General features: G+C 50.4%; 1 protein-coding gene and 1 long non-coding RNA gene across 34 annotated transcripts in view; one reads left to right on the forward strand and one right to left on the reverse strand.

The window, feature by feature from the left end:
- Positions 1-114: 114 nt before the first annotated feature.
- Positions 115-21,456, forward strand: part of LOC144942114 (uncharacterized) — a 140,685-nt gene continuing 119,343 nt past the window's right edge. For 12 of the 33 annotated variants that reach the window (XM_078868835.1, XM_078868838.1, XM_078868833.1 and 9 more), the window contains exons 1-6: positions 158-1,148; positions 8,860-8,988; positions 9,349-9,425; positions 14,264-14,316; positions 14,810-14,942; positions 20,265-20,517. In XM_078868835.1, coding sequence (XP_078724961.1) covers positions 942-1,148; positions 8,860-8,988; positions 9,349-9,425; positions 14,264-14,316; positions 14,810-14,942; positions 20,265-20,517 — 852 coding nt within the window. In that variant the 5' untranslated portion in view covers positions 158-941. Of the gene's footprint in view, positions 1,149-7,633; positions 7,774-8,859; positions 8,989-9,348; positions 9,426-14,263; positions 14,375-14,809; positions 14,943-20,264; positions 20,518-21,456 lie in introns of all 33 variants that reach the window. The other 21 variants (XM_078868853.1, XM_078868858.1, XM_078868860.1 and 18 more) reach the window with 15 other exon arrangements.
- On the reverse strand, positions 3,107-20,354 carry LOC144942116 (uncharacterized). Its single transcript, XR_013639316.1, has 3 exons — positions 17,956-20,354; positions 6,606-6,700; positions 3,107-3,312 (listed from the first exon to the last, which is right to left on the reverse strand). It is a non-coding gene; the product is annotated as an uncharacterized LOC144942116 (long non-coding RNA).

Raw genomic sequence — 21,456 nt, forward strand, 5'->3', positions numbered from 1 at the left:
CTCAACCCAGATCAGCTTCCGAGGGGGGATCTGGAGGGGATTGGGGGGCAGGGGGGTATAGGGGGGTACGGGGTGGATATGTGGGGTGTGGGGGTGAGGCTGTTGGAGTTGGGGGACTGGTGAGGGGGTATAGGGGAGGGTGGTATAGCGGGACATGGGAGGAGGGGCCAAGGTGGGTGGAGTTGCGGCGGATGATGGGGGGCCGGGGAAGTGGGCATAGGTGGAGGGTGGTATGGGGGGGGGCTCCGCAGGGGTCCCCGGTGACGTCACGCCCCGATCGATCCCAACCGCCTGCGTCACGTGACGCGGCCGGCAGCCAATGAGAGCGCGGCGTCCGGCTTGGTGCCGAGTGAGTGAGAAAGGAAAGTTCGACCGAGAAGAGGGGGAGCAGGGGAGATAATGGTGATGAGATGGTGGGGATACAGTGCTCGTGGTGGTGCAGCACGCACGATCGGTGACCGCGGAGCGAGGGCGGGACCCGCTAGTGCCCGGCACGACGCGAGTCCAGGAGGGTCCGGTCGCTCAATCCTGGAACCCCTCCGGCACAACTTCTGCGCGGCTCCATCCCGCGCCTCTCTTCTCCGCACATCTTCCGCTCCCTCCAGCTCGTGGCGCTCCCTGCTCCACCCGGTGATGTCCAGCACCACTGATTTCGCTCCCAAGTGACTCAGTAACTTAACCTCCCCCTCTTCCCTCCTCTCAACATAATAGCTCCAGCTGTCCCCCCTCCCCCCTGCGCTCCCTGCTCGCTCAGCTCTCCAGCTCCCCCCTACTCTGCTCAGCTGTCTTCTCGTTTTCCCAGTAACTCCCCATCTCCATTAGCTGTCATCTCCAGCCACCACATTTCTTCAGCTGCCCCTTGCTAAACTCGCTGTCTCCTGCTCCGCCGTATCTTCTGACTGCCCCCCTCCCACCTTGCTCCGCCTGCTTTACAATGGAGGATGGAGCGACTCTCTGGCCGTTGGATGCTGCGGGCAGGGAGAGATGTCGTGGCGGCGGCGGGAGCGAACTCAGCCCCAGCCACCATCACTTCGTCTTCATCAGCCAGCTCGTCGCTCCTCGGACACCTGCAGAGGCTGTGCGGGGGAGAGAGGCCGCGCCGCCTGGACCTGGGGGATGGCGGTGGCGGCAGGGCGCACACTCGGAGGGTGCGTGTTGGAAACTGACCCGTGCCCGCGGGGTCTAACTTACTGAGCGCAGGGTGATTGCTTGTAACACACATGCCGTCACACAGACATGCAGGCACATACAATCACACACGCACACATAAACTCAGAGCTACACATATGCATACAAAGACAACGATCCCCCGCATAGCCTTATACTGTTAGCGAGTAGCACTTGTGAATACCGGCACGGCACACGAGGGGGTGGGTGGCCAACACCACGCCCGACCGCCTTTGTCTCCCCAGTGGCGATGTTTACACACCACACCTGGCACTCATTCGAGGCTTTGTCGACCTCGGGGAGGCCCGGTACCTGTTCAGATAACCATCGATGTTGGTCGTGAACGTGAATTGAACTCGGGTCGCGACACAACCACCGATGTGCATACAGGCGTGTACACAGGCAGGGCACGCGTACAAAGATAACGATCCCCCGGGTAGCCTTCGAGACTGATGCTAGCATTGGCCGGGAATCGAACTTAGATGCTCCGGGTTCGTAGGGCATTAGTTTATTAGCTAGCTTGCTGCGCCACACACAGACGCACGTAAACACGCATACATACAGACACGTGCAGATGCATACACGCCCATGCGTGAATCAGAGGTCGCAACCGGGTACCCGATACCCGTACCCTACCCGATACCCGGCTACCCGTACCCGGCCGGGTACGGGTACCCGTTTGCGACCCTGGTGCGGCCGGGTACGGGTAGGCCGTGAGTCACTGGTTAGTAACCGTTTGTCACTCATTTCCCAACGTCTTGTCTCTTCTCACAATTTAAGTTCCTAGAATCAACCCACCCGCGCCTGCAAGATGGCTTCATCCCAGAGGTCGCAATCAGTAACCCGATACCCATACCCTACCCGTACGGGTACGGGTAGGGTACGGCCGGGTACGGGTACCCGTTTGCGACCCTGGTGCGGCCGGGTACAGGTAAGGAATCAAAACCCGTTTGCGACCTCTGGCGTGAATCCAAGTTTAACCACGCTGTTACCACGCTGATCTCGGGAACCATGCAGCAACAACAGCTGTCCCATCAGCTGGTGGGCCGGAGCCAAACTAGCATCTTACTGGTAGAATATTTTTCATTGGGAACGGTTGTCTATCACGGGCCTCTCAGGCACAACGGCTGTCCGATAAGTTGATGGGGAGATGCCAGTCGGTTAAGGTGGAAATAGCTGTTCACTCGGTTGGACGTGAAGGGCTGTCACGTAAACAGCTGTCAGATTGGCTGTGCAAGTGGAGGGGATACAAAGAACAATTTAATGTTTTATTTATCCAGGAGAGCGACACTGAGTTCGAGGACTATTTTTCAGGACGGTCCTTCTTCCTACATTGGGTTTTCACTGAAAGATGTTTTCAGCCCGTTGATGATTTGTGTTTATTATACACAACTCCAGAGCACCCGGATAAAACTGACGTGCACGAAGGGGCAACATGCTATACAGATGGAAACAGATGGCGATTAGTCCACTCGCGGTACTGCCTTGTCCTGGCCAGCCAGGGTAGTGTGGCACCTCGACGCCCACGAGGAAGTATCACAACATCTGTGTGATCCACCAACCCTAGCCTCCACAGTTCTGGATGACGGATGTCAGGTGTCTGTAACAGTCGCCGGATCAGCTGGTGAGTGGAGTCCGTCGAGTGCCTGTCAGGAGGAATATCAGTCCAGTCAGGTGGACAGGAGGGTCCAGTCAGGTGCCTATGTAAACAGCTGTCTCATTGGAGGTACTCTACAATATTAGGGGGATAACAAGTTCCTGTGACAACGGCGTCAGCTGGCCTAGGAGTGGTTGTCAAGTGTCTGTCAAGACACAAAAGCTGTCCAGATAGCTGGACAGGAGGTTTCTGTCAGGTGCCTATGTAAGCAGCTGTCTGATTGGAGGTACAATCGTAGGGGGGGATAACAAGTGCCTATGACACCAGCTGTCTCATCAGCTGGCGTAGGAGTGGCAGCAGCAGCAGGAGATGTGGTTGCCGTGTTGAAGTCGGGCTCCACCTGCCCGCTGGCTGGGAACGCCGCCTATGAAGCGAGAGATTGAGCCCGGCGTTGATGCGCCCAACACGTGTTGTGTGTGGTGGCGGGGATGTCACACGGCCCGTGCTGGGGGGCCCGAGAAATGGAGCGGGCCACGTGCTGTAGGGCCCTGCCGGAGAGGGGAGCAGCGCGGTGACCCAATTCACGTGTGATTGCGGTGGTTATGTAAGTTCTTTATCGTAAGTGATGCAAAATAGGAATAGGTTTTACCCAGTGCCGGATTAAGCTAGTGCGGGTCCTTTAGCATATGTCATAAAGGGGCCTTAAATATAAAAAAAAAACACAAATATTAAAAACATTATGTTTTTACTTGCATAGTAAAGTAATTGTATTTTTTCATTAGCTATACAGCCAGATAATACGACAAATCGCTAGCCTTGAACACCCAGTCGTTCATAAAAGTTATGTAAGTGCAGAATCACTGAACTTTAATTGATAGCTTCAAAGCATTTAGCGCGGGGCCCTTGAAAGTGCGGGGCCCGTAGCATGTGTAGCTACTTTTGCTACTAGGATAATCCGGGACTGGTTTTACCCTTTATGGCAAAAAACCAGGTGAGAGTGGGGTTTTCCCCTTTTCTCTGGCAACAAAACAGGTGTTAAGATGTTAAAACACCAAACTGAAACCTTTTACAATGAATCATGTCTGCATGAACCACTTATACTTGTGGTCAGAATGCAAACAAAAAACATACAGTGATAATATATGGCATTGTCTTTGAAACTGATAGGTCCACACCAGAGACAGCTTTCTTTCGAGCCTAGTCTCAAACGGTGTTAGACCAGAATACGCCAAAAGGCTGTACGCCTTTTGATTAAGATGTTCAAACACCAAGGCATCGAGTCTGCATTCACCACACATACTTTGTGGCAAAACATGCAAACGAACGTGCTCTGAGAATATTTGAGAACACGTTCGTTGTGCCCTGGACAACAACGTGGCTCTTCTGAACGTGCCCCCCCCCCCAATATTCTGTCATTTTGACCGCGCTCAATAGCGTCAGCTTTTTCCCTCCAGGCCCCCCACGCACACAAATAGTGTGACATGTTTACAGACATCGAAAGAACCAAAGAGTAAGCATAGGGGGAGTTTGACTTCTATATTTTGGGGGGAGGGGGGGCAAGGGTTTACTTTGTTTAATTAATTTATAATTTTAATGGTAAACTACTGAAAATAAATAAATAAAAGTGCCCAGTTTGGGGGGGGGGCATTGCCCCCGGTGCCACCTACGGTGAACGTGTTCGGAAAACGACCGCCGCCGCGCAAACGTAGTCGAGAAGTGACGAGCGGGGCAGCGTCGACGGCACGGGGACGCCGCTTCACTGCGACTCAGAATCAAGGACACTGTGCGTAAAGGTGGTCACAGGTGTGAACATCTTCTAGACGGACACGTGTACCGTGACACCACCACTGTGCACAAATACTGCACGGGGGGGGAGCGGGTACCGGTAGTGGCATTAATGCCTCGCCGAACGCGGGGGGATTTACTTTGCTGGAAAACGCCGTGGTGTGTGGGGGGCAAAAAACCGCTGTTCTGCTGCGATGCCGGGGTCTGAAATGATCGCCCCATCCCTGTTTGTTTAATCCTACACGAGTTCCCCCCATTGTAATCACACACAACATACATAACATACGTGGTAAATAAAAATTGGGACAACTTATGCTTTGGGGCCATGATTAAAATTTGCGTTAAGTGCACTGGGCACGAACCACCACCATTAATTATATTTATCAGCAGAGGTGGGACAAAGTCATTGTTATGCAAGTCCAAGTCGAGTCGCAAGTCATCAAATTCATGACTCGAGTCTGACTCGAGTCCAAGTCACATGACTCGAGTCCACATCTCATAGGTGGGACAAAGTCATTGTTATGCAAGTCCAAGTCGAGTCGCAAGTCATCAAATTCATGACTCGAGTCTGACTCGAGTCCAAGTCACATGACTCGAGTCCACACCTCTGTTTATCAGCCACTTGGCAGTCAACACAACAGCGCGGACTATGTGCATGGGTGACGCGCGGAGTGAGACCAGCACGAGTGCGGGGGTGGGAAGATGGCGACGAGGTATCCATCCGCGGCATCGAGAACACTCGCGGGCCATGCACTACTTTCTGACGCGGTGCCGTTCATCTTAGTATCGCCTCGACTCGAAACCTACCTCAATAAGTAAAACTCAACTGTTTAAACTTTTATTTGACCAGGTAAGGCCTACGGAGCTCTCACCATTGCATACCTGTCAACCCATACGTTTTGCCCGTATTCTTGTACAGGGGAATTAGGCAAAACGTGTCTATTTGTGTTTCTCCCTTGTGATGGTACTTTGTAGGATGAACGTTGAGATCTTTAAGGGCACGGGGTGACCGTTAATGTTTGAATTGGTCTGTAATAAGGTAGGCACTGGTAAGGGATTGACCGGGTATGCAAATGATAGCCTCAACGAAGTGGCTCATCGTCGCGTGGACATCATTTTATACCAGGCGAATACTCTGAAGGCATTTCTATTCTAAATATGGAGGGCAAAAAAACCGGGACGACCCCGAGAAAAAGTCCCGCCACCTACGGGGAGAACGCGCAAACTCCACAAATGTCACACACCAGTAGGCCTCGGCAAGGTAAGGTAAAAGTTAAAAGGTAAAAACAACGAGTCTACCTTTACCCTACCTTTTACCTTACCACAATACAGTCACTCTACCCTACCTTTTACCCTTCCGCAGGTAAGGTAAAAGGTAAAAAGCAACGAGCTTACCTTTTACCCTTACCCCAAACAAATTACCCGATTACAGGGTAATTACTAGGGAACTACACATGAACAAGGTTTATAACGGTAAATGCTAGGTAGAGCGCTTTATATTAATATAAAATACTCTAGATGATTCCAATTTTACACGCTTTCTTTTAACTCACTTGTCGTATCCTCAAATCTTGTAACTCAATTTTTACTCACTTCCTAATGTGGTATCGACTGCAAACTTCGTATACTTATATCATACTGATGACAATACTATATTCTATCATTAAACAAATATTTATTTCTTAACATTCTCTTTTATATGTTTTGTTTTGGCTTGGGTCTAATTGTCCACGCTCAACTGACGTTGGCTGTAAATCACGGTCCCTGACGTTATGGCAAGCTTCGGGGCCACTTCGTGGAGTTCTGCCATTACTAGTACATTTCATTAAAGCGTGTTTTTAAAAAAGTTTTTAAAATGAAATATTACTTATTAAATGGAGGCCACGGACTGCGCCACGGAGCTTTTAGCGGTAAACAAGGTACCGTATTTACCGGGTAATACTTCACGCTACCTTTACCCTACCGGGTAATTCTTCCGAGCTACCTTTACCCTCCCCTTTACCTTGGCATGTCGACATTTTTACTTTTACCCGGTAAAAAGGGTAAATTACCTTACCTTGCCGAGGCCTACACACCAGGCGTGGGGGTCGAACCACGACCCTCCTCCCGTGGAGCAAGCGAGGTCCCCCACACCACCTCGCCACCGCCTGCCTGCGGGCGGGCACGGGGTCACTGCTTTGTGCTCCGCTCTACAATCCTAGCAGTTATCCACCTTCCCAACACGCCTGGATTTACTCGTCTCGCTCGCTTGTGAGAATATCTTTTAGCGTCCACAAACTCCGCACAATTTAAACTTATTGCACTTTAGCTGGTGCCCCCTTCAGCATATCTGGCTGTAAGCAGCACCTGTTTATGTGTTATTGACATTCCCTGTGATTTACCTGCAGGCTTACTCAGCCTTTGCACAGGAAACAACAAACACTCCTAGGCGCTCGAGAAAATATGAAGCAGAAATACAATATTCCATGGTTGCTGATTAAGCCGCCGTGTGAGCGAATGTGTTTTCATCAAAGCCACGGAAGTTATTTTTTGCCACTTAATATGTGACGAATACCAATAAGGTGGTTGGAAAATATAAATGCGGTCACTCCCGACAATGAATCCGGGACACGCCGGCACTCGATGAGACGTTTTGACCACAGCAAAGGAGGTGGTCACCGTCGGTCCGTACAACTGCGCAGGTTGTCCTGGTTGTGCTGCTGGATATCTCTCCGTTGGCTTGTCAGGTTCTGCACGATGAGCAAACTGAAGAAGCTCCCAGCATGTGGAGAGAAACGTCGGACATCATGCTGAACAACACGCGCCACAAATAAAACACGCGGTACACAACCAGAAGACCCATTTGAGAAAGCTGTCATAATTTTGTCATCCTTCAGACTATCGTCCTTACTAATGATCACTCTAATCGTCTCTTGCTGTAAGGCAGTTCCACAATTTCTGACGTACGTTTCAGACACTTGAAAGATGTGAGCAATCATTAGTGTCATCACGAAGTGGCATTTTTACTTGGCACAGTGTGTCAACCGATTAGGACTGTTTTTGTTTCTCGTCAATGCTGACATGATTCTGGTTGCTTCGTCTCAGCTCTCCAGCACGTGACGATGCAGGGGGAGCTCTGAGCTGCTGGCACTGAGTGATCACTCCTCCCACCTCACCTCCCACTGCCCACTGTCTTCTGCACCTCGGTGGTGCGAGTTGGACTTGCAGAGTTTTAGCCATCCTAGGTAAAAGTTAAACAATCTTTACCGTTTTTTAAATGCCTTAGAGCCTCTGTTACAAGAATGAAGCTGTAAACATCCTTTTGCTGTTCCTGCTCAGTTTGTCATGTTACCTTTCGATCACGTTTTATTGTAAAATAAAAACCTGTTTAGTTCACGCTTGCGATGGCTACATTGCCGATTGCGGCACATCAAACGGCACGAATATAAATATCTGATGGTTAAGACTAACTAGCAACCAGCGGACAATGACATAGACTAGCAAAACAAATTAGTACCAAGGTACAAAACCTGATTTCTGATCAAAATAATTGATTTTCCTTTGTAACGTGAGAGAAATGCTCGTAAAATACTCGAACCAACTGACTTTCTCATCCATACTGGGATGGTGAAGGTTCGTTCAGTTTTGTGTTCATGGAAAGTCGTTGATTTATGCCGTAAATAATCTTTTCCCATCACTACACAATTACTTAAAAAAATATACCCCATAAGATGTGTATATTATTCGGATGATCTTGAAATGTTGATTACTATTGTGTAATTTGTGAACACATCTCACTGTTCATTACAAGGCTGGTGTGGCCCCAATTTATATTCACGAGCCAATATGACATTTTAACAGTCGTGGATTGGTGAAGGTGAGAAGCCGGGAACGTAAAAGTAGAGTACAACAGTTGATTTTCATGCATTGCCCTCTGCTGCCCAGCATGCAGCCCAACAGGAGCTTATAACCTGCTGCGCATGGTGGTCACTCATCTAAGCACTAACCGGCCTCAACCCTGCTTAACTTCTGAGATCTGATGATATCGAGCGCATTCTGAGTGATTTGGACAGTACAAAATTCAGGTGCAGGTTGTACCGCACTGTTAGGAACGATGTCCGACGTTTCGCTCCACGTGCTGTGGGAGCCTCTTCAGGAGCTGCCGCACGTGAATCGAAGCATCGGACTTCGCCTGTCGAACTACACGCAACGCGACCCAAAACATCAAGAGTTTGGCGCAGAAGCTCAACCGCTATGCCCTCCGCACTTGCCATAATACGATGGTTGTGATGCTGGTTTTCAAATCGGCGTACATCTCTTCGTGTGTGCAGATGAAGGTGGAGTTGATTGAGGCCTACGTGAGGGACCTGACGGAGCAGAATGAGCTGCTCCTGCAGATCGTGGGCAGCCTGCAGGCGGAGGCCGACCAGCGCATTGCTGACATGATGAAGAATATCGTGGTGAGGCGGGGAGGGAGGGGGGCAGCACCATCAGGCTAGCACGTCGCGTGCGGACTACGGTTCGTGCAGACCGCAGAACCGTGGCGCTCTACGCAAACCCATGCCAGGAGGCTTGGAGGTCCGGGTGCTGAGCCAACACTTGAAATCCTGGGTTGGCGGCAGGTTACAGCTACTTGTGATTAAACCAGGTTCTCAGGACACGAAATTTAGTTCAGCACTTAATTTGGCAAAATTTGACACGGAGAGATAATTATTAAATTCAACACTGATTGTCATGTGACGAATATAATCTCAGTCACAAAGTCGATAGTAAAGTGCAGTCCCCCAGCGCAGTGCTTCTCAACCCGTTTCACTCCACAGCACTCACCCTTGGGCTCGCTCGACCGGCTCGCTCGACCTTTGTGGCACACCGAACCAAAACCTCACGGTGGGCCCAGGTGGGTGGCTGGGAAGGTGTGGTCGCTAAGATAATTCACGATCATTTGTTTATATTCATTTTATTGAGAACAAGGAAATGAAGTGGCGCTACTAACTGCGTGAGTTTATTTGCGTTTATTGGAGTGTCACGGTATCTGTGTATCACTGTGTCTCCATGTGAGTTTATTAATGTGTGTGTCTTGTGTCTCTGTGCGTGTCGGTAGTGTAGCAGTTAGCGCGCTGCGCTACGAACCTGGCAACCCGAGTTCAATTCCCGCTCATGGCCAACACCAGTGACGATTATCTAAACCAGTTATGGGCCTCTTCTAGGTCGAAAAAGCCTCAAATGAGTACCTGGTGCGGTGTGTAAGCATCGCTACTCGGAAGACAAAGGCGCTCGGGCGTGGTGCTGGCCACCCACCCCCTCATGTGCCGTACCGGCCTTCATAGGTGCTCGCTTACAGCACTTGCCCCAACAGTCTGAAAAGGCTCTACGGGGGATCTTTGTGTGTGTCTGCATGCCTCTATGTGTCTCAAGTAAATAAATGAACATTCATTCCATGCAGGAATTTGGGGGGTTGAGGAAAGTGTGGCAACAATGATAATATTACAACAACCTGAAGAAATCCTCTTCAGGGTGCTTTACAATGTAAATAACAGCACTTCCCGCGCATGTGTATTCGTGTGCGGGAGCAGAACATATGCACACACACACGAGACAATCACAATAACACCGGCACCGTGCAACGTCTTGGAGCGGTTTAAGGTGGACTGTGCAACACCTCGATGTAACTTTATAAATACCATCATTGCACAGCTAGCTCAGTGTAGGCTTACAATGGAAGGACATTCATACAAGTCCCAGTCTTGTTCAGAATAATGGAGTTGTCGAGGTTGGGCAGGCTAAAGAATGGTTGTCTGTTACATTGATTTCAAGACTGGGGATGTGATAGGTGCCTGTTGCTGGGTTTGAGGTGGACTTCCCATAGGATTGGACATTGGGCCAGCCTGATTTATAATAGATTTTTGGAGGCTACGTAATGATCTAACCAAATTTGTGTTGTGAGACCCTCCAGCACGCAACACAACTAAACTAATTACATTGTTAAACGCTCGTACACCACGTTTAAAGGTCGGTTCTCGCGACCAAATTCAACAATGTCCCATTGCCAAAATGCTAGCGCAGATGACCGATGCCCCCGCAGGCCTGGTCTATCTTATCTCCTGGCTCGCCCCACCAAATACAGAAGGACGAAAAAGTAGTCTTAGCGAGCATATGTCGCGCACATTTGTGGACGTACCATATTCTCCATCGCTGAAGCCTGAAACGCGACATGCACCAACCGTCTGCGTCAGGGAGCCCAAAGCATCCACAGGTGTGGGCAAATATTTACTCACAACATGGACGAATGTCCAATAGAATAAAAGAAAGGGTCGAGTTGTGCATCGTTTAGCGTTATTGCGCGTATTGAGCTGCTCCTGCTGCCATTAACCATCCAATGACATTATAATTGGTAGCCCAGTAACGATTCTTCCTCTGCAGTAGCTTCAGGAATTGTCACGATTTAGGGTCGCGTTTTGATTGAATTATGGATTCTCTTTGGTCTTAGTATTATCCAATGTACCGGTAGTTTGGTCTGTCTCATATTGTTCGTTATTTTAAAGGGAGCAATTGCATTTAATATGCATAAACGGTAATTGATTAGTGCACGCATTTGGCTATAGCTTCGGAAGTATATTTAATTAAATTGTTTGCAAGTACTCACAGTGGTGAGTGAGAAGACGTGCTCAATGTGCAACCCAACCCGGTAAACCCCGCACTTGAATCGACGATCTGCTACACGCCTAACGGGTGTTTTACATTTTTCTATGCAATATATCCAGGGTAAGCCCCTGCGCAGACAAGCGGGCACATGGAACACTGCGTGAGAATTTAATAATGAATCCGTTTCAGTTAAATCAACGCGCACCACGCTCACCCTTTCTTTCACCAATGAACTGTGAACGTTGATACAACAAGGGGACCCAAGAGCAACTGCACTCATTAAACCCCCCCCTCCCATTGCTGCCCAGGAAAACAATGAACAACGGTGGATTTACCCAGCCTGCTGAGTTACTCGTGTCTCTGCTTGCAAGAATGTACACGTGGACGTTAGAAGGAGGCAACCATATTGACTCGTGTGATCTAAAACAAAAAGTAATTGACGGAAGAGATTTGTGAATAACCTTGCACGGTTAAAGACAGCCACCTATACGGAGATGCCCACAGATTAGCGTCTCCCACGGTGTAATGCGGGTTTTCTGGCGGTGGGGGGTACATAAATATTGGAAATAAATTAAAATGGCACCCTTACAGCTCAACAATTAACGACTGCGTGCAAAGCATTGCCCACGTGCGGGTGACCTTCGTCGCAGCGCAGGGACACTGTGCACCAACGCAGTCCCAGTTTGGTACAGTGCTGCACAATTTCTCCTTTGTAAATTGTAAATGTGGGTTTACTCTCTAACACACCGGTGTGCTGAACTCGTCACTAATTGGCATGTTTTTGTTTACGTGACAAACCTTATGAATTAGCTGTGTTGGGTGATGGCAGGTTTAACGACGCATTTATAAACCTCTTTTATGAATCTTTTATGAATTCCTTATGCATCACTTGCATTGTGCTTTTCAAGCATTGGCTTTTGCGACTTTAACTGGATTTAGTCTTGCTTTTTTACATTACATACAGAAAGCATTACAAGCCATTCATATATGAACTAAAATAGGTCTTCATGGAAATAACAGGATTATGTTAAGATAACGAATATACTGGGGCAACCCACACCATGAATTAGCCCGTGATTTCGACTTACACAGTGTAGAACTCTGACTGTAGCAGAACCGGCCTTGGTGAAAGAGTCTGTAAGCTGACTGATAAAGTTTGCAAGGCAGCCTGTGTAATGAGTGGGTGGGTAGTCACACCTTGTACAACAAACCTGCTCATATAATTGGACAATGTTTAAAATAATAATTTACAGTTTTTGTTAAATCCACTGCCGGATGAAGGCTTCCCCTGTGTTGCCATCGGGATTTTTTTTACCATACTTCACCATGATGCGGTCGTTGTGGGTTGGTAAATGGGAGGTGCTCAGGACAAGTTTAGATGTCACCCGCCACCGATGTTAGTCGTGCCGGGGAATCGAACTCGGGTCATCGGGTTTATGATGCCGCACGCTAACCACCACGTTGCCGCTTCCCCCATTACTAGGAATAATTACCGATGCTAAACACACAGTCTGAATGTCTAATGCAACTGTTGTTGATGTAAAGTGCTCCAATATTAATTTTAACATTTTCGTGTGTTTAAGCGGCATGTTTATCTTAACGGGAATTAAGCAACACACGCCAGACAGCAGCATGACATAAACCCGCCAGGCTCATTATCATGGCCCTACACACAGCCCCATTCATTACCACCGGTGGTGTCGTGACAGCTGCTGCAGCACGCTCACTTCCTGCATACGCAGGCGAAATACAGAGTGGAGCGTCTGATATCGCGGGCGCATTTTTTTTCATTTGCAAAGCTTAGTTTTCGGCAGGGTGGCATCTCGCCGTTGTTTGTCGGTCCCACGTAACGTTCGGGGGCAGCTGTGAACTCACACGGAATGGAGCGGAGTTGGCAGCGGCGCAGCACGCGGCCTAAACAGTGATACACGAGTCCAAGTGGGGTGCTACCCTGGGGGGGGGGGGGTGCGTCACGGCTCGCGCTGCCCCTACCAGGGCGGAGTGCCTTCGTGCCTTCCATTGCCAATGAGGTTTTAACATCCACGTAGAAATTTTGGCAAATATTTTACGGTCCTGAGATTAACCCTGGGGGTTTTTTTTTCTCCCTATCCACCGCCATCCTCTGCCTCTTTGATCAGACGCCGTGTGGAATGGTAAACATGGAAGACGTCCCCGGCAGCCCTGGTGTGTGTGCTCTCTCGCTGATGGGCATTGTGCCTGCTGGGATTCTTCCGTTGAGAGCGACGCCGACAGCTTAGGGACGTGTGATCAGAAAGCCATATCTCCGATTTTATTGCCATGAAATCTAAATGCTAATATCCATAAGCTTGATACAAGACTTTTGTGTGAATACCATGACAAAGGTTGCATTCAGGATTCGTTATGAAGGATATTTAAAAATATATGTTTTCGTCTATAAATGTAGTTTTTCTTTTAAAAAGAGGTTTCATAAACTGATCAAAAGGACAAGCGTGCACCATGCTTTCCCATATAATCGCTGCTGATGCTCACATCTTGCGACGCAGGCACACACGTGCCACGGCAGCCTCGCTCTTGTTGAGTCTCCACTGAATGGAACTTGTCGAGTGGTGTGCTTAAGCCCATAGTTGTGCAAATAGTGTCGCGACGGGCCTGTAGCCAGGCATGGCCTCATCGACGGTGACTGTGCAGTCTCCTAGGCCTTACAATGCCCGTTTCACATACGCATCACCCACTAGGGTCGGTGTACGCTCAGAAATCACTCAATTTGGATTACATAGAGCTATCGTTGCCCCCTACTGGCAGACAATGCCGTTTGCAGGCCAGGTGCTGAGCCATCTTGTGCCACGCAGGGGTGGCTGCCCCTGGGGGTGCCCTTTCAAATGCTTGATGTGATGTAAGTTTCTTATCATGGGTCTTGAGACTTTCTGACGTAAATGGCTTACTATAAAAAATATATATAATTGTTAGATAGCGGCTGGAAAAAGCATAGTATACAAGTAACATCCAGAGCCTCCAGTCCCCCAGATAATGTAGGGGATGAAAATGTTATCTGTGACAAACTCCACATATGGAAATGCAGCACGTTGACCTTGATTGTTTTTTTTCCCCCAGCTATAGATCTGGCTGTGAAGCGGCTTTTGCTTGGACGGTCGAGTGCCAGAGAAGTGAGCTCGGGGACAGACAGTTTAACCCTTTCACCCATGGTGTAATCTCTCTAACAAGGTCAGCGCCCTCACCCACACTACAATGTGCTGACCTGTGGCATGCGAAGAAAAGTGTTGGGGAGGGTCGGCTCAAACCACTCTGGGCAGCGGCATCTCCTCGCTGCCGTAGCGCGAGCGCTGCACATTGTGAGCTCACAGTGTAAGGTGTAACAAGTGCACGGGTCCTTGTTGTAATTTGATTTGCTCCCTCGGGTGGGAAGGTTGAAGGTGAAAGGTTACCCTTCCCGGGTAGGGTCACGGTTAGTGAGATATCACCGCTTCGGTAAATGACGTAATGGGAAACCGCGTAGAACCATCCCTTCCTTCTTTCTGTGCCGTTTGCACTTGACCGGGTGCCGCTCCGTGCAAATAAAGTAAAATCTTCCCCACCACCCACCTTTGCTCCACCCTGCTGTGCAGGAGAGGGTTAACGGTGTGCGCGCGGTGTGCGCAGGAAGCGCGGCGGACACTGCGCGGAGCTCCGAGCCGGGCGGACGCTCTGCACCGCAAGAACGTCGCCCCTGCAGGAGGAGTTGGGTCGCCCGTTCGAGGCTGCGGGGCACGGTGGCCCCAGCCTGCCCCGTGACGTGAGCACCACCCTCCCTCCCCCACCACCTTACTGGCTCAGGTTGTGGCATGCGGTTAATTGTTAATATTTTAAAAGGTTCGTCCCAGAGCAAACTCTATATTTTTTTCCACTACTGCGGTATAATCGGAGCTTACTTTTTCAGCGAGAGAAATAGATGTTTTGGCTCGTTGGAAGGTTTGAATAGGTTATAGATGACGAGTAGCCGCAGTCATAGTTCGAGGTATACTGGTGTGGAAATATTTTTATGATGGTCGATTCGGATAGACCCGGCTGAAATCAAGTATTGGGAGTCATATGTGTAGATACACGAGTATTCATTTGAATAAATATACATGACTCGTCCTCTCCGCAGAACAATAACCTTAGTCCATAAACCGACAATTGGCTTTCTGGAACAATGTTATCTAGCAGATGTCTTTTAGAATGAAAATTGTGGATCGCTTTTAAGAATGCATATTAATAATTTAAGGAGCATCTAAATGTTACTACTTAAAACCGTGCGACCAATGTCACGTATTGGCAACACTTCTAAATATACATGTAGGAAAACGGCCTGCACATTTTCAAGTGACCGCCTAGTGTTTGAGCGAGAGGCGGTAGAATAAAAGTACGAACTGTTAGAAATTAGAATTGACCATCGGGGCCCCTGCGACAGGAACACCGACGCTGCCATGTGTGTGTGCGTGTGCGCCTGCATGGGAGAGCGTGGGGGCAGGAGGCCCTGTCACCCACACGTGTTTTTAATAAACCGGCTCCCACGACGCCGCTTGGTCGGCAATTGAGGCCCTTTCCTGGGCCTTTGTGGCCTATGGTTGAATTGCCCTCACGTTGACATGGGCTGGCGTTTGGGTTCGGGTTGCTGGGGGAGGTGAAAGAGGAGAGAGAGAGAGAGGAGGGCGCTTCGTCGTCGCTGCCGTGGTTGTGACCCATGGGGGCTGGGAGGAGGGAGCAACTCCATGGGGCAATACGGTCACTGCTTGCATCCACACTGCTGCGATTATGATGTAATTGACTGGTATCTGATTTGACCTTTGCTGTTGAATTATACAATAAAAGATGAGCTTTTATATTCCAGCGCTAAATACACGGCATGCCGTATGGCTGGGTGTCGAGGCGCGCGCATGCGCGCGCACGCGCGCACACACAAACGCAATCTAAATGTAATATCAAAGCGACACGTTAATTTACTCTCTGCATAGAGGAATACAAATAACGCTGCTGCACCACTGTCTTTCACAAAAGCCCATGAGTGCAGTGAGGTACGGCCATGCCTCTGTGGAGGATGGCCCGGTCTTTACTAGAGCCCTGTTGTGGACCACCAGGCGTGTTGCACACCCAAGGAGAGCAGTTTACGATGCACGCGCGAGATGTTAATGATCGGCAATTTACGTATTATTGGAGCTACATCTGGTATTCGTTTAGAGCTGATTGATATTGTTGACTTGAACCTGCGGGTGACCTTAAGAAAGGAATTTTTTGCCAGCTTTCCCTCTCATCCTTTTGTTTGCAGTCTTGACAGTAACATTTGACGCTCTCTGCGATTGCTGTGTGGCTATCGACAATTAAAGAGGAGCTCTTTACCATTCTGCAGCCACACTGCCCCGCGCTCTCATTTCGTTTCTGTCCGCAAATCATTCGTCGCCGTAAATATTAACGCTTGATTCACCCCCTCGGCGATTACCGGAGTGCGCGCCGCTTGTACGGACCCTCCAGTCGTGGGTGCACAAGTGTGCGTTTAGCGCGGGACAATGGTGGGGTCGCGACCCAGGCCGGCTTGAACAACCGGCGGCGGCCGAGCGGTCGGCAGGAGCTCGAGCAACGTGAGGCAACGCGTCCGAATGGCGGATCTCGGCGCGTTCATCGCGACGGGCCCCCGCTTTCCCGAGCAGCGGCGCGCGCGAGCGATAACGGGCGGGCGTTTCGCGGCGCCTCTAAAGCATCCCGACGATCGCACGGCGCACCTCGTCCGAAATTGGTGGCGGGGTGTTTGAGTGGCAGATCAATATGCCTTTGTTAATAAGATGACCCGACGTGTACGGGGTGCAAGGGTACCCGTCAAGGACAAAGTGCCGACTTGCTGCGGCACAAGCATGGCTTCCAGACAGCCTTTGAAATGTTCTTAAAAAGGATCCTTTCATTTCCACGTGCGGCAAAGCGTTCTGCAGGGTTTTTCACTGCCTCCGCGGCGGTCTTGCGGCGCCGCGCGGTCCAGCGTAGGCAAGGCGTGCGTTTGGCTTTAGTTGCGTTCAGGATGAATTAGTTTTAAATTAATATTTTGGTCTCCATTTTACGCTTGTCGACGCTTTGTAAAATTGTCCACTTTAAATTTAAGAGTTATGTTGGATGTGTATTTAGAAAATAAATATTTTATTTGTTCTACTAAAAACCTGAAATTCATGCTCTTGTAGAAGATATTTTTTAAAAATCTTCATTACAGGATTATTTTATTAGATTGATTCGGCCAGAAAAAAACGAACATATTTAGCGCACATTTTTAAAAAGTTCTGCAACATAGTAACATTAAAACAGTTATATTCAACTTTAAATATTACAGTTCAGCAACTAAAAGAAATAAAGTGAGTGACGCTCATGCCGAAATAACGGCGGACAATAGCGCCGCTGTTCGCGCCGATAGTTGTTTGTTCGTTAGCGCCATTAATCGGGCCTGAGATTGGCGAAAGACATCGATACCCGCGGTTTAAAAAATGATATATTTTCCGTAAACTATGGAATGGTTCCACTGTAGCGCCACCGCCAACTTGGCGCCCACCCTGTGCCTGGGCACTCGCCGTTCTCTGCCCGTGCGCCCACCCGCCTGCTCGCACAATTGTGCTGTCCGCTGGCTCACGTGCCACCTGCAGGCCGGCTGCCTCGCTTTCCCGCCACTCGCTGCCCATCCCCTGATCTGTTCGCTAACATACCGCCTGACGGCATGCCCACTTGTCGTTGCCTGCTGCTCGCTCGCCCACTGTCCACCCACCCGCTTGTTCATTTGCTGCCCGCTCGCTTACCTGCCTGCCGCATACCTCCCCATCTGCTCGCTCGCACACTTGCTTGTCCGCCAGCCACCCGCGCACTCCCTTGCCTGCTGCTTGCCCACCTGCTCGTTCGCCCGCTATTTCAACGACCGGCCGCCCGCTTGCGCACCCGCTCAGTCACTCGCTTGCTGCTTTTCCACTCGTTCGCAAGCCCACTGCCTGCTCAATCGGTCGCCCGCCCGCTCGCCCGCCCGCTCGCTCACCCGCCTGCTCGCTCTCCGCCTGCCTGTCCACTCGCTAACCAACCGCCCGCCCACCAGCCCGCCAGCCCGCCCGCCCGCTCGTCAGCCAACCCGCCCATTTGTCTGCCACTGTGCAGCAACGCTCGTTTGCGTGTAGCCCTAATTAACATGCACAGCGAAGTGTCCTCATTTACAATGCAAATCTCTCGGCAGCTTGCCATGCCGGGGCCGCGCTGCGGGGCTGCCTGTTAATTATGCACAAGGCTTTTAAGTAGACAGCGATTTGGTCTTTTGCCAAAAATCCGGATTTCATCTTCTAAGAAAAGCAACGCTTTCAGGACACGTATCCGCTATTGATTCCGGCAGCGAGCGCTTCCCGTGCATTTTATAAAATCTCAAATAAATCCAATCGTGCAGAGCGATGCGTGTTTATCCTCGTAGCCTCGTTATTGTAGACTGGGAGTCCGTGAGTTCACGATAGCGCAGCTGTACGCGCACGCTAATTTTCCGATAGTTGCTTGAATTAAAGTTGCTCCTTGGTGCAGCCCCCATGAGCGAATGGACAGTGCGGCGCCTCCGTCCAGCTGCTTCGTCTCCACGCAGCGATTCGGCACACAAACTTTCACTGTAATCCACAACAACTTGTATTCCAGCGATGGTAATAATTCCAGCGAAGCGAATTCCATCCCGAAGACACACACTCAATTTGCTAAGTGCAGCATGGCCACATCCCTGGTATGAAAACCGCATCCTTTGAATTTGTTTTAATCCGTTGTAATTTGTACACATCCACGGCGATGTTGTAGAGCTGCTTGCTTTCCAAACTTTTTCCTCCGGCACTAGTAGAAGTCGTATTGCCTTGCGGGTAATTCGTCTGATTAATTCAGCCGGAGCGGGCGAACTCCCTGATTAACATGCAGGGCAGGGTGGAGTTGTCTGGGCTGCGGCTGAGCGCGGGGTGTAAATTGTCTGCTGATGGTGGGAACGCTCGAAAAGTGCAGACGGCTACAGAAAAAAAACCGAGGGGGAGAGAGAGTGGCTGGGCGGAGCTTACTGTACGTTTAGGAGCCCCTCTGGAGCCTACATCGCCTTTTGAAAGTTTTGTCCCGATACGTAGCAATAGCGGCTGCTATCACTGCGAGTGTATCAACAGCATGAATGTCAAAAAAATGTACAACAAAAATTAAAAATCACCGTGATAAAATGACTAATCCATAACGGAAAGCACAATTTAAGCCGAATTGTTTAATGGCCATAATGAATGCCATTTTGTTAGAGTATTGATCCACTTATCATTCCGAGCATTCCGTTTTTTTTGTATCAGATAAAGCCCAGTCGAAGCGCAGAATTTTCGACATTCGGTACGGCGCGTAGCGAGCGCCATGCGGCGCACGGATTCCATTCTGTAGCCGGGCGGAATGGCAGGCAGGCCCACCGAGCAGTCGGCATGCAGGCAGCTTGGGCAGGCAGGCAGGTGAACAGGCAGGTGGTAGGTAGACAGCCATCCAGGCGTGCGAACAGGAAGGTGAACAGGCGGGCAGGCGGGTGGACAGCCAGGCAGGCCGACCGGCCGGCAGGGAAGCAGGCAGGCAGGTTTGCAGGCGGGAGAGCGAGTGGACATGCATGCCGGGAGGCAGAGCATCCCCACAGCGCATGGAGCCAGTCGGTCTCGCGGAGTGCTTGCCGCTCATCAGGACAGCACGCTAATTAGAATCCCGCTGTTGAAACAATGAGGCTGCGCCGGGAAGCGAGGCTTGCCGATGTCGCGTACGTGTCCGGGAGCCGTTGCATTCTGCCTTCCCTTCCTCCAGTTCGTAGCGCAGCTTGTGCCGCATCGACGTTGAATCTCCATTTATATCCAGCCCAGCAGTGGGAGCCAGGCCCTGATTGGTTTGCGGTATTGATCAGCCCCCAGGAGTTGATAATGCGCTCGTCAATACTTATTGCATTGCGAAAATCCACTGCTTTTTAACAGATGTGTTCACCTCTCTCTCTCACACTCTATCCTAATTCTTTCTCCTCTGTCTGCCCTGTCCCTCTGTCTTATACACTTTGTCTTTCTTTCGGTCTTTGCTACTGTCTCTCTCGATGTATGTCTAGCCATGCTTCTCTCTACACATGCCTTCACTGTCTCTCCCTATCCTGCCACGTCTACCACTACTCCTCTTTCTGGATGTCCTTTTATATCTCGTTCGCTCTTCCTTTTTCCCCTCATCTGGTTTGGCTTTTGTTGGGCGACACTTCGGGCCTGCATCTGACCGGGCAACTGCAGCCGCAGTTGGCGCCGAAGAGCGACACGCCGGGGAAGACCGTGTCAGAACCGGGCGGCACGCTGCCACTCTCCGCCACTTGCGTGAGTCTCACTTTATCGCCCGCTCTGCCCGCTCCGCCCATCCGTTCCATCTGCTCCGTTCGCTCCACTCCCGCACCATTATGGGCCCGCCTGTCCACTGCGTCCGCACGTCCCCCATCCTCCCCGTTGGCATGGGCAGCCCCACTCAGTGATGACGCGATCCGAAAAGCTCATCTTCTGGGCGCTCTTACGTCTAAATTAAGTTTGAGTTTAGTTTCTAAATTGTTTTATATCCAGGACACGTGCCACAACTCGCTGTTTTTGTCTTCGATTCGTGCCACATTTGTGTCGCTAGGAATGCCGCAACTTCAGGTTAGTCGCATGGATTTTCCACGGAACCTCGGTGATGCGCGATTGTTCATAACACACTTTCGTATTAGTTGGCTATTAACCTCCAACTAAGTAAAAAAATATCCGTAAAGAAGTTTCTGTTGTCGATTTATTTTCCCCCCGAAAAAGGCAGCGTGAGAAAAATCCGTAAGTTGGCGCGCCGGGGACTTTGGCAGCATCGCGCCCGTTGCCCTCCTGCCCGCGCCGCCCCGCGCGGCACCCTTGTTTCTCCGCGATTCAACAGCTTGCATACCAAGCGGAGCCCCGCACAGGGGGGGTTGGGGCGCACCGGCGGGCTGGCCCTGCCAGCTGCCGCTCCTGGCACTGCCCAAGGTTCGCCGATCGCTAATTCCTCGTTGTTGTCGTCGCGCGCAACCGCGACGCGGGTTTCGCGCCCAGTTCCACGCCCGTGCTTGGCAGCGAAGCGGGCACCGGCTCGCCGCGCCGCCCGCGCTCCGTCCACATCGCAAAGAGCGATCGCGCTTTCCACCGATGCGCCGATTGCGCCCGCGCCGCGTTGTAATCCACTCGTCGACTTAGGAGCGACTCCCGACAATTAAGAGACGACAAATTTTTTTAAAGCTTCCCAATTTCATCTCGTTATCGACC

The sequence above is a fragment of the Lampetra fluviatilis genome, chromosome 26 (assembly GCF_964198595.1).
Source record: "Lampetra fluviatilis chromosome 26, kcLamFluv1.1, whole genome shotgun sequence".
Lineage (NCBI taxonomy): Eukaryota > Metazoa > Chordata > Hyperoartia > Petromyzontiformes > Petromyzontidae > Lampetra > Lampetra fluviatilis.